Below are 19,693 nucleotides of genomic sequence, written 5' to 3'. Positions count from 1 at the left end.
GACATGTCGGGCTGCCTGTTGCTCGTCTCCCTCTCTACCAGGCTAAAAAACAAAAAAAAGAGGCAAAAACACAAGCACTGATACAGACAGATATGAGGAGATCTCAAACATCGGGTGGTGTTGGAGAGAAGAACGTTTTTGTTCCTCTGTCTGCCTTAAAAATCAGCACCACCACCATGTGCGCTCGTCGGAGCAAAACTCACACAGCTGGAGCTGTTTCTAAACAAACGGGACTTGAGTAAAATATTTACCAACACAGTCTCCTCTGACCTCAAACGACTTATAAATGCTCCGGACCAACCAGCTAAATGACTCCTCTGACCAGTCTGGAACACAAACAGGTGAGCCAGTCTGTGCGCTGTGGAGAGAGTTAACTCCTCTCACCACGAGCCTAAGCTGTGCAATGTCATAACTCTTATTGATCATATTTGACACAGAATGAATGAAAAGTCAGTCCCTCCTCTTACGAACTTGGCTGGCACAGTGAATGAAACCGTGAAACAAAACGGCACTGACGTCCTGGCTGTACGTAAAAGTGCCGCGTTACGCACGGAGTGAAGGACAGAGAGGGACAAACCTCCTTTTATCTTCCGCTTCAATAAATATCACTGTTTATCAGAGGACAGAGAAAACACACCGCAGACGTTCGCAGCACGAATGTGATTTTAGAATGTACCTAATATACTCGCAAAATCGTGTCACTCCTGACATGCAAAGAAAGGCGCTATTATTTCTTAAATAGTCAGCATTTATTTTAAAATCTCGCGTACCCCCTGGAGTGCCTTCACGTATACGTACCCCTATTTGAGATCACTGATCCAAGCGTGTGCTGGCTGCGGCTTTTGCTTGCGTCATCACAACGTCGTGTTTCAGCCTTGTTGTTTCAGTGATAAAAGTCTTCTGGCCGAAAACCGAAAACGCACTCTTGGACCATTTTCAGGCGAAAATTTTCGGTGGCCGAATTTTCAGTGCATCCTTAACGAGAATGTGGGAATTATCGGCCAATTAGTGTCCTCAACTTAGATTTAAATTGTTCACCTTTATTTTTGCCTGCAGATTGGAGAACCTTCCTTTCACTTACTCATAGAAGAACTGTGTACAGCTTGGAGGCCTTGTGGGACAAGCATTGCTTGGCACGGAAAGAATTCCATAGATACCTGCAATTACAATCCTATATTGATCAGGAATGTAAATTGACTGACCTTTCAGTTGTTGAATCAGAATTTTACCACATTCTGCAAGATGCCATGACCAAGGCCCCTTCCAAATCCATTTCAAAGCTGTACACAGCCCTTTCCAATGCCAACAATAATAACACTCTATACATTAAAGGTAAATGGGAAAAGGAATCAGGGATTGAGATTTCTGAGGAGGCTTGGGACAATGTATGGTCCTTCCAGTGGAAAACATCCAGTTCCATGGAATGGAGAAAGCATTGCTGGAAGAGTATTATTAGATATATTAAGACACCATATCAGGAGAATTACAAAGGTGCAAAGCTGCCATGCTGGAGGCAATGTGGCTCGACCACAGCTAACCACTACCATATCTTCTGGGATTGTCCCAAGTTAAAAGTCTTCTGGAAGGGTATTCAGGCTTCATTAAACACAGTCTTTAACACCCAAATACCCCTAAGTTTGATGTCCTGTATCTTGGTCTTGTTCCTTTTTTTTGAACATAGGAGAGAGAAATAGCTGCTGCAAATTCTCTTGGTGGCAAGTAAGAAAACATTTACAAGAAATGATTAAGTTGGTTGTAAAACCCTATTCTGATTCTAAGAGATCTAGTGATGTGCCAATTGTGAGAGTCAGGGCGGATACCGATGTTTAAGGGTGCACTCACACTAGGCCATCAGTACCGTACCTGGGCCCATTTCAGCCTAAAGTCTGGTAGGTTTGGCCAGCGTGAGTGCAATCGTTCCGAGCTTCGGCGCAGCACGCTTCGCGGCCACGGCCCGGAAAGACAAGGTGGGCTTAGGCACGGTATGGACGCAAATGAAGGAGCATAAGCGTGGGAATGTGATGTAGGGTGAAGTAACAACAAACCCGCCCCAGAGCAAAGGTAAAAGCTGCACACTAGAGACAGCAGGATTTTTCGAGAGAGAGAGAGAGAGAGAGAGAGAGAGAGAAATATATATTTTGTCTCATTGTATTTCAACAAGTTACAAAGATTTTATAACAGCTGAAGAATTTAACTTCACACAGCTCTACGATCTCGTTCTAATGGATCACAATCCAGTCCACATTTCTACCCAGTTTCTGGCAAAGTCAGGCTTTAATGACTGTGAGAGGTTTTTTAGTTTGTGAAATAAAGCTTTTTCCCGTGATTGAGCCACAAACAGCAGCTCACAGGATAACAAACACCTTTCATCCTCCGTGCGTAAAGGAGAGTGCCAATTACATGGACAAGTGTGTGTCGGGGTTAATCACATAGCTGATTTAACCTCACTTATTATAAAATGATTATGCCAAACTATCATCCACTGAATTAATTTACCTTTAATTCTATTTCATGTTATCAGGGAGTGAAATTGTGATCTTGATCGCTGACGTTTGAACGGAGCATTGTTTACTAATCCTGTGGCGTTTTCACTTACAGCTCTCATTAGATGGTTAAAATTGCTCGTGTCACCATTAAAAAAACCTTTTAACTGAACATTTAATCCTGCTCTGGACACAGGCTGTCCTGTGACATGAGAGCTTGTTTGGTGCATCACTGAACGGCATCCAAATGCAGAGAGATGCACAGTTCATGATGCGTAAAATAATTCCAGGGGGGTTCAGTACTGGGACACGCAGAGGAATGACTGTAGGGGCTCATACGAGTTAAAAAAGTCGGGTTTTCATTCAGCAGAAGTGCTTGGAACTCTGATCAGGCTCAAGATTATACGCTGTGAGTGATAATTCTCCACTATGAACCTCTCTCTCTCTGTCTCTCTCTCTCTCTCTCTCTCTCTCTCTCTCTCTCGGCTCTGTATAGTTAACATAGCTACTGATCCCAGGTCAGGTCAAATAACTCCAGTGTCAGATCAGATATCGTATAAATCTGTTGCTATTTTTCAGCCTAAAAACAACACTTATGCATACTGAGTCATCAACATGTATAAAATTCATCAACGTTGGACGTTGTGATGACGTTGGCGCGTGACGTATCCATGCCCAGGCCTGGACGCATTGAGCAGTGTGAGTGCAGGCCAAAGGGGGCCACGGGAAGGGTTGAAATGGGCTTCGGCACGGTTAGAATGTGGCACGGTACGGATGGCCTAGTGTGAGCGCACGCTAAAACAACAAACTGGCTGATACAATACCGATGGCGATGTTTTTTCATTAACTGTTGTTACATGTTCAATTTCTGTGACTGTTAACCAGGGATGGAATCCGAGAACCGGTTCCCATTGAAAACCAGTTCCAATTGGCTTGATCCATCGACATCATTTACATTTAATCTTAACGATTCCCTTATCGATGCCTCACCTCTGCGTGCCAAAAAAACAAGCCTTGCATGTGACAGTCAGCTGAACAGAGAAGCTGAGAAAATAAACATTTACCGAGGCTATACATTATCACTGCAAGGTGTTCAAAAAAACACAGTTTACAAGCACTTGTGCATGCATAAGCACAACGAGTGGAGCCGGCTTCATCTAATCGTTTATCAAAAAGCTTCGAGTCTAAAATAAAACAGGTTTATAAGGAGACATTTACAGGAGTGGGAGAAGTGAATTAAATAAGTTAAACAGGTTAAAATACATCAATTCTCGAGGAATCTATTATTAATGTGCGCTTATCCCACAGCACCATCTTCATGATGTTAACTAGAATGGCCGTCTGAGGTGGCAGACCCACGCCTAAACAGCGCCACCGAGGAACTCACACTCCCATTGATTACTATGGTGTTCAAAATTCGAAGTCCGAGAAAAACCGAATGGGTGTGTGGCTCATCACCATAATCTAATCGATTCTTCCCTGTCACTATCCCAATATTTCCTGAAAGTTTGATGAAGATCCGACTTTCTGTTCTTGAGTTATCTTGTACACATACAAACAAACAAACAAACAAAGATACGGAACCCTTTACATTACCCCCTGCTGATTTCATCGGCGTGGGTAATTAAAGCAACACTGTGGCTATGTTTAATATCCCTGGATACGGTATTACTGTATTATCACCCATTTCTAGTAAACGGTCACAAACAGACTAAAGTGGTAAAAAATATAGCTTCATTTCTCCAAAAATGATGCACACAGGGCAATGTGAAAGATCTGTCAAACAGTGATGTCTAATGCATGACATGCATCTTCTTGCCCAAGAACTGTTAATTTTGCACAAGTTCAATTTATTTTGATACTGCCGGAGACCTAGACTCCAGGGTTAGTTTTAGGCTATATTTGTTTTAAAGTTTTGTCTTTTGAAGAAAATGAGCAGTAGTACTGTATTCTAATTCAGATTTACAGATTAAAGCTTTTTTGTCATATATTTTAGCATGTACTCCTCTCAAACACTTGATGTTTAACATTTTTAGCAATCCAAAAAGAAAATTCACAGGAAGGAATCGGTAAGGGCATTGATAAAGAATTAAATTGATAAGAGGAATCGATAACAGCATCGATATTGATAAAATCTTATCAATTCCCATCCCTCTTGTTAACTCCTTTATTCGGGCCAAGGACCAGAATTAACCTTATTTGTGAACAATATGGGTGTGGTAAGATCAAAACGCCATGACATTTTCGTGGAGGGAAAATCCATCTTGCGAGATCGATATTGCGAAGACAGCAGGACCTGCAGCTCTCCTGACATTAAACAATACGAAACTGAAAGTTAAAAAAGATCACAAAGATGCCATAGTCACTTTAAAATTGTTGGTTTGACAGCTAATGAAGCCGCTTATCACTAGGGGTGTAAATCACCAGTTTCATCACGATACGATACTATATAGATTCTCAGAACAACGATTCGATATTAGCTGATATAACAAAGTCTGCCACAATTCAATTTTGATTCAACTCGATTTAGAGGCCTGTGATCGATATCAGACGATACTATGAATCCATTTACCACAATCTGTTACTTTTCACATAAAGAAAAAAAACACAATATTGATACATTTTGAGAATTTTATTGCCAAAAGGCATTTACATGAAAAACATTCTTCAACAAAGTGAACAAGGGGAGACTTTCAAAATAAAAGCGTAAAGTTAAAACGGCGATGGATGTCAATGTTCACACTTTGATGGGCAGATTTGACTGAACCATTGTTCAAACAATCGTTATATCCCTACTTATCACCGCGGCATTTAAGCAGCCCTTTGCAGACTCTGATCGGGCTAGAGATATTACAAAAGCTATTGGGGTGTTTATTGCTGCAGCCATGAGGCCATACTCCGTTGTGCAAAACAAGGGGTTTAAACATATGATGAATGTGCTTGAGCTTCCATGGGAGGACTGCATTGAGGAGGCAAACTAGTGGAGGCGGTCTAAGTACCAGGAGCTGGTGGAGCAATGCCATGGAAGTGGCTGGAAGGCAAGCTGCAAGCCCACTGAAGTGGGGTGTCGAGGCTTTGCTGGCTGCTCACGGTGCAAAGTTTACACACTGCTTGGGATCACGGGGGCTGCAAATAGGAAGGCCATAAAAAACACCATGGAGGCTGCAGAGAGAGCATCCAGATGGCTTTGGATCAGGAGGAGTGATCAGTGGGACACTGCTGCTGGGACACAAGCCAGGGCTTGATCAACCCCAGCTGGGTCAGCATATGATGTTGTAAGACCCGAAACGCCCAATGATCTCAGGTACATCACTGAGGATGTGTCCCAGAGAATCCTAGGATGTATCTTGCACTCACAAGCCACGTTATCAAATCCCGTTGCGCACCCACTTCAGTGACATGATCGTGCCAAGTCTTGAGCTGAGTCATGAGCAGGAAAAGACAAAAATTGTGGATGAATTATCCCGGGTATCCTCTGTTGCACTCACCACAGACGGGTGGACTTCCAGGGCAACAGAAAGCTATGTAACTATGACTGCTCACTACATCACAGCAGAGTGGGAGATGAGGAGCCCTGTGCTGCAGACACGCCCCCTCTATGAGAGTCACACAGGCACAAATCTGGCACAGGTAAGACAGAAGCAGTGGCTGAGTAGAAGATAGAGAGACCCAATACTAATATCCCAGTCACAACAGATAATGCTAAAAACCAAATAAATGCAGTGAATGAGGCAGGACTGGGCCCACAGATAGGGTGCTTTGCACATGCAGTAAATTTAGCATTGCAAAAGGGAATCACCGCCTCCTTGGGAGGATCAGGAAGGTGATTTCCTTCTTCCACCGAAGCACAACGGCTGCTCGTGTGCTTACGAAAAAGCAAGAAATGCTACAGCTGCCTACTCATAAGCTCACACATGATGTCACAACAAGATGGAACTCCACCTTTGATATGTTGGAGCGTTATCTTGAGCAGCAGGCAGCTATATATTCTGCACTGACAGACAAGACCCTGAAGAAAAATGTCAGAGACATCATCACCTTGTCTAATGATGATGTAAAAAGTGGCAGAGGAGGTCCTCAAGGTTCTACAAACCCCTCAAAACGATTACAGCTTCGGTGAGCACTGAAACTGCACCATCTGTGTCCATGATCCTGCCTCTGAAAACAAAGATTCTACAATGCATGACCTCGAGAGAGGAAGACAGCACAATCACTAAAGATGTTAAGACTGCCATTAGAGAGGACCTGAAGCCCAGATACACTTCACCCCCTACTGTACAGGGCTACCTTCACAAATCTACTGGACTGATCCCAGATTCAAGTCCCTGTCTCACCTAGACCCTGCCATATGCCAGAGGACATACAGTGACCTTACCACTGAGATTGTGAGCAGTCTGGGCATTGAAGACTGTGAAGAGGTAAAGAAAAATAAATATGTTATGTATTTTACATATTTTTATTTTTAATAATAATGGGTTTTATTAAATGTTATTGCCACATGTTCATGTCTATGAAATATGAAAATAAATAATTGGTTTAATTTATCAAGTAATTTTTTCTGCAAGGTCAAGCTGCAGAGCCAACAGGAGCAAACTTGGACACATCTCCTCCACAACAGAAGTCGGCTATGGTGGAGCTTTTTGGAGAGACCTTTGTGAGCAAGGACATGGGCAGCAAGACTTCTGCTGACACCATCAAAGAGAAGGTGGCATCTTACCAGGCAGCAAGCGGCATTCCAGTGGATGGTGATCCACTGGAAAAGCCATGAGTGTAAATACCCTCACATTGCCATGATAGCAAGATGCTATCTCCCTATGCCTGGCACTTCAGTGCCTAGCGAGAGGGTGTTTTCAACAGCAGGGACATAGTGACTGCAAAGAGGTCTAAACTTTCCCCAGACAATGTGGACATCCTTATCTTTTTGAAAAAGAATTTAAAATTATAAGCTCAGGTATGCTCTGCTTTCTTTTGGGGGTGCATCAAACGATGATTTCAATCATCGACGAATCGGATGTTTATTTTTCTCGATTATTCAACGAATCGGATGTTTACGGGGGACGGGGTCCCTCATTTAAAAATTTAACATGGGTATTCCAAATCTGTCAAAATAATGTTAGAGTTTAAATGTCTTTATTCTAAAATAAAATATTTTTTGAGTTCTTTTAAATTAAATAACTTGAACATTCCACAGAATAAACCCAAAAAATATAATCAATTATTTTTAAAAATTTAAATGATATTGTCCATGTTATTACTTTGCCTCCCTCCTTACAAACATACATAAACACTTCAAGATCATACCAATAACAACAGCCTAGGGATATGATTTAAATGACAGACTCTTATAGTGGGATTCTGCTTTTATTATGTCCTCTTGCAATTATTTTATCCCAGAGGAGCCACAGGTCAGCCTCAGCCTCTTAAAGTTATTGATATTATGATAACTAAACATTCATCACTCACATATTCAACAAGCTAACGTTAGTTCATTCATGCGCGTTGTCAGACCGACCTGCACTCATGGACAGACACACAAACTCTCTCTGTCACACAGACACACAGACACACACACACCCAACAACCATGTGACTGCAGCTCAAGCTTTTCCTCCTCTCTCCAGTTTTTATTTAGAACATTTAGAACACAAAGTGAGGCAAATATCATGGATTATATGACCGCCTGACAGTCCAGCGCTGTTGTTTTTATCCAGTCTGGTATAGTAACAGAAACGAAACTTAAGTTCCGCCGAAGTTTTTACGACAACAAGCTATTTTTAGATCGCTAGCGTCTCATCTCCGTCAGGAGACACAGTTGATGATGAATATATCCACTTAATTTTTTCGCTAATCACCGGATTACAATCAGAAAAGTACTAAACCAAGCCAATTTGAAGTTTTTCAGCCGTGTGTGTGTGACGTAAAAAGTTCCACACCAACAACCAAGTGATGCCATAATCATGCGACATTACGAATCGACACATAAATTCATTGCCAACTTTTCAAATTACCGATTTTATCGATTCATTGTGGCAGCCCTACTTTCTTTCTTTTCTTCTTTTTCAATGATGTGGACATAAAGGAAGAAGATATGCCTTAAATTGCACTTTAAGTTGTTTTTTTATTCATGGTCCATGTTTAAAAGAAGAAGGTATCATGCTTCATACTGCACTTTAACTTTTTTTTTTAATTTAAGGTCCCTGTTTAAAAGAAGAAGGTATCATGCCTTATATTGCACTTTAAGTTGTTTTCATATAATTTAAATAGCTATATTAGACATTTTGAGTTGAATGTCGTTTTAATTTAATGGGCAAAAGTGTTTTACAAAATAAACGGAGGACAAAGTTACATTCGTCGTCTTCTTTCTTTTTTTTTTGGCTAATCCAAAAAATGATCCAATTCGTGACATAAAACTCTGACACGATCCAAACCGTGATTTTTTTTTATCCATTGCACCCAGGGTTGCCAGGTCCGTGGTTTTCCCGCGGAACTGGGCTACTTTTGACGTACTGCCACGGGTAGATTTTGTTGTCCGTGGGTTGAGCAAACCCATTTTTTATGTTTTGTCAGTGGCGCAAAAAGTGGGTATGCACTATATGCGGCGCATAGGGGCACTGCGCTATGGGGGCGCCAAAGCGATGGGGGTAAATTTATTTCGAGTCAGCATTTTCTGTATTTAACAGCTGTTTATGCATGTGTAAACGATATGATCAATAACAAAGGCACGTCTCCGATTAGGCGCCCCTCCGCTCCTTCACCTCCCCTCCTCTCAACCCGCACACACAAACTATAGGCGCTCCAGTGCCGGCCCCCTCGAGCACGCGAGTGCTTTCATTTGAATCATGGCTCTTATAAGGCTTACTTAAAAAAAAAAAATCCTCCTGAAATCCTTTATAAAAGGTAAAAACTGTCAGCAGTAGCCTAAAGACTGCAACAAGTCATATCAATAAATATAAGTCCACACAAAGAAGACAGACTTTAACTGCCAAATTCAACTGAAAACTTGTGTACTATTACCGTCGGGTGCGCCCAGGATGGAGGAACGTGTGTAAAAGAGCACAGAGGAAGTCCGCTGACGGCGCGTCTCTTCAGTAAGTGTGCTGTCTTGTGTTGAAGCTTCTAATGCCCTCGTTTTAACACATTTCTTCAGTCAATCCCTGCCGATGCTCTCCTATACTCGTATTTAATGATGCCTTTTGTGATGCACATGATCAACGAGCCAAACACACATGGATCACATCTTAAAATAATGTAAAACTGAGTAAAACTTGTCCAAACATGGGTGTTTTATTTGATCTCAAAAATACCAAAGACAAATACTGTCAAAAGGGCAGAAACAGAAAAATGAAAGCAACAAACTGGCAGGAAAGAACGATTTGTGAGGGGGAGATGCAGGTGTGAGGCAGGGCTGGATTTAGCCATTTTGGGGCCCAGGGCAAAGAAAAAACATGGGGACCCTCCCCCTTTAGCTAAAAGCATAAAAAATTAGGGGGAAAAAATAGAAAGCATCCCTTTAAGTTAACAGAGTCACATAACTACAGTAAATGTCCAAATATGAAATATAAATGCCCAGACACCCATAATTCATCAGCTCTTTGAAAAGCTTCTCAAAGCTCTAAGCTGGAGGATGGGTTGTTTTGATGTATCTGCATACCCCTCAGATAGTAGGTAGTTGCACCCCTGTGTCTTGTGTATAAGTATTTAATATCTGTAGCAGAAAAACTACTCTATTTACACTCAAGTTCTACTAAAACAAACATACACAGGCATACACACCACCCACAGAAAAGCAGAATGTCTGTGGGCACTCAAGCAATATATGCAGTATGGCAGAGGTTTTAACTTTATTATTTTGAATTTCAGCATTGGGCTTGTTTTGGGCTAGTTTTTATCGGCCGTTGGGCTGGCTTTGTCACACAAACCTGGCAACCCTGGTTGCACCCCTAGTATAAAATGATTATGGAATCCAGTTAACTTTTTGCTTTAACAAAAATAGAAAAATGGGAAAACAAGATCATTTCATAATATTCTGATTGGCTTTTATTCATCTAAGGCATTTAATTCAATGTTTTCTGTGCAAACATTATGACATTATGTTTATGAAATAAAGATCAGCACACACATCTGCCCACGTGTTTCACTTCAACAGTGAGTTGGGAGACAAACATTAAAAGGAGTTTTGACTGATACATAAATCTTTGGCCTTCTGCACGTAATTTCACTGGCTTCATTAATCCTGATAACAGTAAAAACTAAGTATGAATTTTGCCCGAGAAGTACAAATTAAAGTTAATTTAAAAATTAGAATAATTGAAAGAAAAAAAAACACTGTGACAGAGCTCTGTGTGTCTTCTGATACTGGAAAATAATTGGGTAAAATAACATTAAAAACATAAAAAAAAAAAAAAAAAAAAAAGAAAAAAGGGCTTTCTATAAATCCAATTTTCTCCTTTCATTATTCCTCTTAATGTGAATATTTAGTCTACATGCCGCTTAGATATTATTTCTTCTCTCTCTGTATCTAACCATTCTGGTTTTTAATTTCTGAGTAAGTGAAATACTCCGTTTAATTGAGACAGAGAGCATTTCTGCTTGTAATGTTTATTTCACAATATCTATAATTCTCACCAATACTTTATGGTTTTAAACCCCTAGACTAAAACTAAAAGGAGATACCATGATAACTGAAGACTTTTCCACAAGTTTTAACTACTTAAGTGTTTAATGTTCAGGTCTGTTTGTGCTACATTTAGTGTTAGCATCTTAGCTACATTTTGCCCTGCCATCTCAACAGGTGGCATTTGTGTGCTGCCATTGTACAAAGTGTACAGACATTATAAAAGTTATCCTTCCTGCACATGAAGTCCATATGAATTGGCTGATGAGGTGGAGAACTGTAAGATGTTTCAGCAATGGTCAGTGCGACATATCCAGCTACCTAGTGAGTACCTACGGCTAACGTAGCTCTCTTGTAAAGGTAAAAGGTCCCTACAGGGTAGCACAGGGTTAAAGATGCTGAGCCAAAGCACGGCAGAATGAGCTCTGATAAAAAGCAGCAGGTGTGAAATAATCTCTAATGTTAAAACTGGTGCATCTTGCTTATAGAGTTTACATATCCTACCAATGAACTCAGACCTTTGACATCAAGATCGGTTAACCTATCCAGATTGGTTTATCTTTACACCATTACTCCCAGGCTTATAAAAATTCAACAATTATTGATCAAAGGTCATGTTAGATCTCTTTTTTTGTGAGGCATGGTTCACATTAGCAGATGTAGGGGCCCTATGATTTCCGCGTTAACAGAATCGCGGAATTGGCCAACAAAATCAGAATTTACAATTTAAAGCGGAAATTGAATGAATTTGACCGCTAGCTGTGTTTTTTAGATAGAGGAACGTATATCTGAGGGATATGTTCCCGGGGGAACACTAAAGCGGGGCACAACTTGTCCCTCACTCACAGCTCACCTCGCCTCCTCCTAAACAATAATCAAGGCAGCTGCATGAAACACCAGCAAACATACGTAGCTCAACTCAGGGCAGTACCGTGGGACATAATGTTGCACCTTCAAGAAAACTTCAAGTTATTTTATCTCACCACACCACCTAAGCAGTGTGCCTTACCTCACGTGAGGCACACCGCTCAACCCTTGGAGGCTCAAAATCAAGTTGGACAGACTCTTGATTTTATGAAGTCCTGCAGTCTAAATTATGTTAAATTCGAGTACCAGTTAGCTTAATAATTCATCCTGTAGATACTGTAGTTCCCTTTGGTTGCTTAACAAGCCAACATGTGTCTGGATTAACGTAGTGCTCTGATATGAGGCAGCAGGAAGAGAGACGAGGAGAGAACAGTTACAGTCAGGAGTAAAAACGCAATGCAGCATCAAACTGCTTGGACTGTTACATATTGAGAGAGTAAAGAAAAGTTAAGGTAACAGGTTTACTTTCAACCATTTAACTTTAATGTGACCTTCTTATTAAGTTTTTAATCACTCTGTTTGAGAGAACAGAAGGATTTCTTCATTTACATTATAAACATCAGTTAGGATGTGATTATACATGTGGATGTGTCTTGAAATGTTGAAAATATGTGACTGTTACACTGGTTATAATTATCTTGTATTAGGATTATCCAAACAATGGCTCCTAAGCCAACTGTGGCCGTATTTCAAAAAATTTAAGGTTATTTCTATTTAATTAGTGAACATTTTATTCATTTACATAAACAAGACACTCTTTTTTATGGCAAAGTTAGTGGAGAGGTTAAAAAACGGAATTCCAAAAAATTAAAATGGAAAACACAGAATTTAGCAAAAAATAAAATGGAATTTAGCAAAAAATAAAATGGAATTTGGCAAAAAATAAAACGAATTTCATAGGGCCCTACAGATGCCTCTTGAAGAGCAAACCCAAAAAGTCTGAGCATTTTTTTATGAGTCACAAACGCACCTGGCATAAATCTTGATCAACTGATTGGACTTCATGTGAGCCAACTCCTGACTCCAATTAGCTCTTTCTGGAGTGATTAGCCTGAGGGATCAATTCATTTTTCCAACAGCACTGTGAATCTTTAATGGCTGCGTTCAATAAAGATATTAAATATTATTGTTGTTGTTAGTGTTATGGTTATAAGGTCAATCATATTGTGTTGGTCTATACATGTGACTTATATGCAGATTAGATTAGGGCTGCAACAAATGATTATTTTTTATGTCGACTAATCTGGTGATTATTTTTACGATTGGTCGACTAATCGTGGCTATTTGGCTTACTATTTTGGATCCCCGTTTTACCTTGCCTTCTTATGCATGCACATCTGTGAAAACTTAATGGTTTAGCAAATTGACATGACATGTCAAGTTGCTACATCGTCAAGGTTTGTTTTTCCTCTAATATAAAAGTATTGAACTGATAACTAAAGTAAATTGCACACTAAATAGCGTTACTGAAAAAACCATTACCCTAAAAAATATCAAAGATGGTTTTCCGACTGACTAACGTACGGCACCAACGTTATTAGTAGGCTACTGGAATTAATCCTCGTGCCTGAAGCACAAAGGGCTCAGTAACTAAATGCAAAAGATCTAAAAGCTACAGTGTGTTTACGTTTTCAGCTGTTCGTGCATTGCCGTAGTGCTGCCATGGTACGAGAGTTTGACTTGACACAGTGTGCAGTTGACTTGTTTCGCCAATTTGTTCTCTGTAAAATGTTCCAAAACTTTAGAAGCTCTGGGTCGGCTTTCCGCCATGCTTAACTTCTTCTTCTTAGTTTCTGTGAATAATGTAAACAGTGGGAGCGATACTGCCCCCACCACTTCCTGTAGTGAACTGCAAGTACAGATGAGTCCTTACCGGCCGGTACTAGATTTTAGCAATATATATAATATATATATAATATAGACGCGTCGACACTTGAATTCCCGCGTTGACAAATTTTTATAGTCGACACAAACGATTATGTCGACGAATCGTTGCAGCCCTAGATTAGATCACATTCGATGACCAATTAAAGCAGAAAGCAAATTCATTTCAAACATTTCACACACTTTTCTTGCCACTGTTGATAATTTAATACAATGGACAATCAATATATAATGAAATAAAAAACATAAAAAATACAGCATATATTCAAATTAGTGATGCACGATAAGTATTTTTTTGAACTGATACCGAAACCGAGAATTTCCTACTCCTGATGGCTGATAACTGATAAGAACTGATATTTGTTTTTCAATTGTTAATTTTTAAAAATAAATATTTTCAATGTATTTATGCAAATCTGGGGGTAAGAAGGGTTTAATAACATAATATAATAATATGTAGTGAGCAAAAGTATGTGTAACTAATTCTAACTAGCATCACTCGTTTCGATTTGTTTTGGGCACAAAAGCCCAAATCAAATCTTAAAAATAAATAAATAAATAAATAATGGAGATGGCCATGTTTTCAGTTCTTAATTAACCAGGTGGCCTTAGTATCCTCTTAAATTTGCTCTGAAAATACAATAGATTGATGTTATCAACTTTAAAATGTACAACTATGTCTCCCAGGGCAGCACGCCCTGAACCTCCCTAGAAAGTTTGGAGTGCACCTGATCAGAGCTGTAGGGCTGGGCGATATGGCTTAAAATTGATATCCTGATATATTTTTGTTATATCCCATTAATGATATATATATTGCAATATTTTGAAATGGCCTCTCAGCAGCTGTATTTATTTCGGCCCCAAATGACACTAGTTTGGTGATAAAAATAGACTATTCAATGGATTTTAATAAAATTGTTTGCAGATACGGTAAAAATCTTTATGAAGTCAAATTCAGCAGTTTTATTTTGAAAAGGACTTCATTCAATCTTTTACTAATAAATCAAAAACACATAAAATCATGAAATACTCTTTTACAGTGTATGGAAAGTCCTGAAATGTTTTATGTGTTATGTTTACTATTGCTGTTTATAAAATGATAAATTTCCCTCATTAAGGGTCAAGCAAACCTACACAAAACTCCCCAATCCTGCATGCAGTAAATGGCCAAAACCCTGCAGTCTAGTCCACCATTCAGGTCACAGCTGTGATTATATTAGTCCATTATCTGTGCTGATGAACGCTGGACCAGTTTCTGACAAGTTCATAATACGAGAGTGTCTTTAGACCTTATTCAATGATGGCTCCGCTGTGATCATGGGGGGAAAAATCTTGTCTGGAGGCAGGAACATTTTAACTCCTTGTTGTCAGTGTTTTCAACTGTTAGGCTGAGATAAGTCTCCATTGTTGTGGAATAATTGGATCACATTTGTCTGCTGCTGGGCCATCTTCTCTCTAACCTGTACGACACTGGCAGGCAGTATTCAAAATGCTTGCACCCAGGCAAATCTTGTATTCTGGGTTAAGTGTCTTTATGAGATTTTAACATCCTGGCTTTTCAACAACACTGGGCTCATGTCTTTAGCAACGTGTTGTGTTACTGCCGCTGTTATCTTGGAGTCATCTTGCGGCATATTTTACCGAAACCGCGTGAGTTCGATCTCTTTCTTTTCAAAGTTGAATGACTGTTCAACGCTGCAGATCCAGCAATGTTTCTCATTGTCCATCTTAAAAGGTATCTAACTAAACGCTAACTCACCACGCTGCTCTTTTTACCTTCTTCTCTCGACGCTCATATAAAAACACCCGGCTGCATGTGCTGGAGTTTTCTGGATGGGCGGAGGAGAAAAAGACAGCTCTCTGCTGTGAGAGATGCATTCAGGGACAAATGCACCCTGGCGGCTCAAAACTTCCACATAATTCATACTCGGATTTTCGCGATAGTCATTTTAATGACACACTACATTCACGGAGTGAGGGTGAACAGGTAGCACCAGAATCTATTTGTGGCAAGCCTAATTTATTTGCGGTCCACCACAAATAAATGAATGTATGGGACACAGTGTCACAGTGTCACAGTGACACTCCCTGTATCAGTGCCACCCAGGCCTATGTGTTGATTGGCGAATTGTTTGACATCACGCAAATCAAATAGTGTTGTGGGCAGGACATTAGGTGAGACTGTAAAAAACAAAGCTTGACGGGAGGACACACCTTGCAGCAGGTAGCACACCTTCTAAGAAATTGATTTGATTAATCATCTATAAAGTAAAAAGCCCATACTGATAATCAGCAAAATGCCACATATCAGCATCAGTAATTGGCCAGGCTGATAAACAGGCATCTTCTTAACCACACCAGCGGGGTTGGCACCACTGTTTAACCACTTCCCCCTTGTTAGGTCTTAACTTTGCATTTAAGGGAAATAAGGAGTATAGCCTTGAGTAAATAAACTGTGTGGAGTGCTGGTTTGAGATCTCTCCTCTAAGAACAACTGGTCGGGCGGAGTAGAGCAGAGCGGCTCGCAGGCTGTGAGTCTGTCATCAGTGCAAGCTAAGAGCTCAAATACCAAATAATAGCCAAGAAGATGCACAAATGCAATACGGTGCAAACAGGTGGTAATGAAAGAGCAAAGAAAAAAGAAACTGCACATGGTGGACTTTGCCAAATGAAATGGAAATAGTCAGTTAGGGGGATGATTTAAACCTTTTTCCCCTTTGGTAGATTTCAAAAACAGACTATGGCGCACATACTGGGGCGACTTGTACTTTGGATTTTTTGGTTAGTATGTGTGCATACAGTTCTAAACTGTGTCTGTGGTTTTAGGTTTTGTTTCACTCTTGCTGAGTTGTGTAAAGCTGGTCATGAAAACAAACTAATTTCCTGAACCAGCCGTTCACAATAAAAGTATTGGAACAACATAATAAGGGGGGAATTTAATTCTGAAGAACCTGTCAGAAATAACATGCTTCGTAACAAATAAACCTTTGGGTGAAATAGAAGTAACTGTACAAATTTACTGTACTTGACGCTGATTGGTCTGAAACAGCGTCCGGTTCACAACAAATGTTGCAGATGAGAGCTTTGCAAGATGGATTTGGCTGATGACAGACATGGAGCCAGGCCAATCCATGCAAGGTTATTTGGACATAACTGAACAGCCCAGTTTTTTTAATTACTTGGACCTTGAATCTGCTTTTTAATATGCAAATCATAACTGCATCAACCTCTAGACAAATAGAGTTGTTCCATTCCAGCATGCATGCCTGTGTCAAAGCCCCAGAAAAACTAACAGGGAGGCTTTGCGAAGCAACCACACACACTTAATCTTATTTCAGACAAGAAAAACACTATTTCTGCACATTAATTCTAAACATTGACACCTATTCTGACACAAGGAATAAGTAGTGATACTTAGTTAGCGAGACTGCAGATCCCTCTTTGTCTCTCCTTTAAGTGCTAGTGGGAACATGAAGAGGACTGGGGCTCAATATAAGCTGCTGTCAGTCACTTATCACTCTGTTACACCCTAGTTTATTTATTCACCATCAATGACTAAACCTTTGCCTTTTGTGTGCTCTACAACCAAGCATGTGTGTTTAAAAAGGTGATGATGGTTTTGCAAAAATCTATTTTGTGGCAGATGTAATACTGACAGTGACAGATTTAATTCTGGTTTAAAACACATACCTACCTACTGGTATGTGAAAAGTACACCTGTATGCATGTAAGTTTTGGTGAGACTGTGAACTTAAATTCAAGTGCTAGAAAAAGCCCCACACACACACACACACACCCCGCCATGATGCAGCAAATCTACCCAAAGAAATCCAGAGAAATGTATAAAGCAATACAAGGTCTGTTACACAGGATGAGAAAAGATGGTTATCCAGACAAAGGTGGGAGAGATATATGCAGTCATGGCATCATCGAGTCTCCCTTTGCTCATAAAAATAAGGCTTGTTTATCGAAGTTGTCCTTCCCATACGCTGAATGGCATCCATAACCAGCCAATCAGTGATAAATCAAGACACTCAGGCAAGAGAGACAGAGAGAGTGAGAAAAAGATGATGGTATGTGTGTAAGTGTTGGGGGGTGTAAGCGGCTATGTTACCTAGTTGATGTGCCCTTCCTCACATCGCAGATGCTGCATTTAAAAGCCTCGGCAGTGTTCCTGAAGGTGCAAACGCTACAGTCCCAGTAGCCTTCGTCAGCAGTCTGCTTGGCTTGTCTTTTTGGCCTTATGAAAAGGAGGAATGACAAATCTCAATTCAGTTTCTGTGAATACCGTTACCAGCGACCTTCATCATAAATAACAAAGAGGTTGTAAAATACACAATACATTTACAAACAATAAAAAGCCCGCAACATTTGAGAGCAGAAATCAAGGTGGTGTTGTCATTAAAATGGGGTCTTACTCCCGTTAGCACTGCTATAAGATATCATTTCCCGTCGATTTGGAAGCACCGTGTGATTGTAACGCCAGCTAGGCTAGCAGGCAGACAAGCCTGGCTATTTTTGCATCTGAACCCCACATGTCGGCTAACAAAACCAATATTTGACAATTCCAACAAAGTCAGTTACTCTCCCGAAGATTTAATCGTGACGGGAAAACGTTATAAGGAATGTCTGCTGCTTCCTGAGAGAAATTCCCTTTGTCTGATAAGTGACGAGGTTAAAAGGAGCGAGAAGCCGCCATAGTGACTGCACTGCTCAGCTAGCTATGGCATACTAACTGAAAAAGGTAGAAACGATCTCTGACGCATTCAAATATCGAGTCCAAAGCTCATAAAACAAACACTAATCGTGTGTGGATGATCATATTACCTTGTAGGGCTCTTTTTATCGCCCATGATGACTATTAGTCCCCGGAAATAAGAGAAGATGGCCTCTACAATTGTCAGTCGAATGTAATGCTTTCCAAACAGATCCGCTACTAAAGCTGTGTGCAGACAGGCTTCATAGAGGTCTGGTTTGATGCACGGCACAGAGACTGACTGCGCTACGCCATGTGACCAGTAACCAGCCAATCAGACAGCGTATCGGTTTAAAAGTCTGGGTTGATTATTTTGAGCTATGACCGAAAAGATAATTACACATATATCAACCAATTTCTTTCAGATATAAACCTAAAACAGTTGGTGCTTTGAAAGCGACGTCATTCATATTTGTAATGGTTTTCATGTGACGATAGGAAATTCAAAAAAGAAACAGATATAAGGGCTGCAAGAAGCACTTACCGTAAGCATGAAAAGATGCTCTCTATTCCACTAAAATCATCAAAAATTTTAACCCACCAAGAGGAATTAAATTTGGTACACTTACTTAGTGCCTTGAGATGCACATAAATGTGTCATGTTGTCTTGGTGAAATTCCGGCCCTTGCATCGCCTGAGTTCAGTGATCAGACACAGAAAGGCTGTACAGCGACAAACTGTCGTGTCTTCTAAACACAAGATGAAGTGAGAGCGCACAGAGCAAATGTCAGCGTGAATATCACCACAGGGCAGGCGCGCGCCAGGTAGACCAGGGCTTGTAGCCAATTCCGGGGCCTCTCCAGGAACCATGGTCTCTAGCACGGACCAGTGATTATTGTCACTAGGGGCACTAGAGACACTAGTCGCGATCAGCTCCTCAGCAGTGGTGTGCACGGGACGGGGGGGCTCGTGGCCCACTTGTTGAAAAACGCATGCTAAAGTGCCCTCTTGTAAGGCAAAACGTGTTTAAGTGCCCTCGAGAGCCAAAATGCGTGCCAAAGTGCCCTCTTTGGAGCCAAAACACACGCTAAAGTGTCCTATTGGGAGCCAAAGTGCATGTTAAAGTGCCCTTGTGGTAGGCAAAACATGT

General features: G+C 40.5%; 1 protein-coding gene across 1 annotated transcript in view; it reads right to left on the bottom strand.

Moving 5' to 3' along the window:
- Positions 1-19,413, bottom strand: part of rybpb (RING1 and YY1 binding protein b) — a 53,978-nt gene extending 34,565 nt beyond the window's left edge. Inside the window, exons 1-3 of the mRNA XM_041782588.1 lie at positions 19,347-19,413; positions 18,675-18,816; positions 17,962-18,087 (exon numbers count right to left, since the gene is read on the bottom strand). Of these exons, the coding sequence (XP_041638522.1) occupies positions 17,962-18,087; positions 18,675-18,816; positions 19,347-19,413 (335 nt within the window). The remainder of the gene's footprint in view (positions 1-17,961; positions 18,088-18,674; positions 18,817-19,346) is intronic.
- Positions 19,414-19,693: the final 280 nt, after the last annotated feature.

The sequence above is a fragment of the Cheilinus undulatus genome, linkage group 3 (assembly GCF_018320785.1).
Source record: "Cheilinus undulatus linkage group 3, ASM1832078v1, whole genome shotgun sequence".
NCBI classification, from domain to species: domain Eukaryota; kingdom Metazoa; phylum Chordata; class Actinopteri; order Labriformes; family Labridae; genus Cheilinus; species Cheilinus undulatus.
The sequence above is the reverse complement of the archived record's forward strand: the minus strand, read 5'-3'. Positions and strand labels throughout refer to the sequence as shown.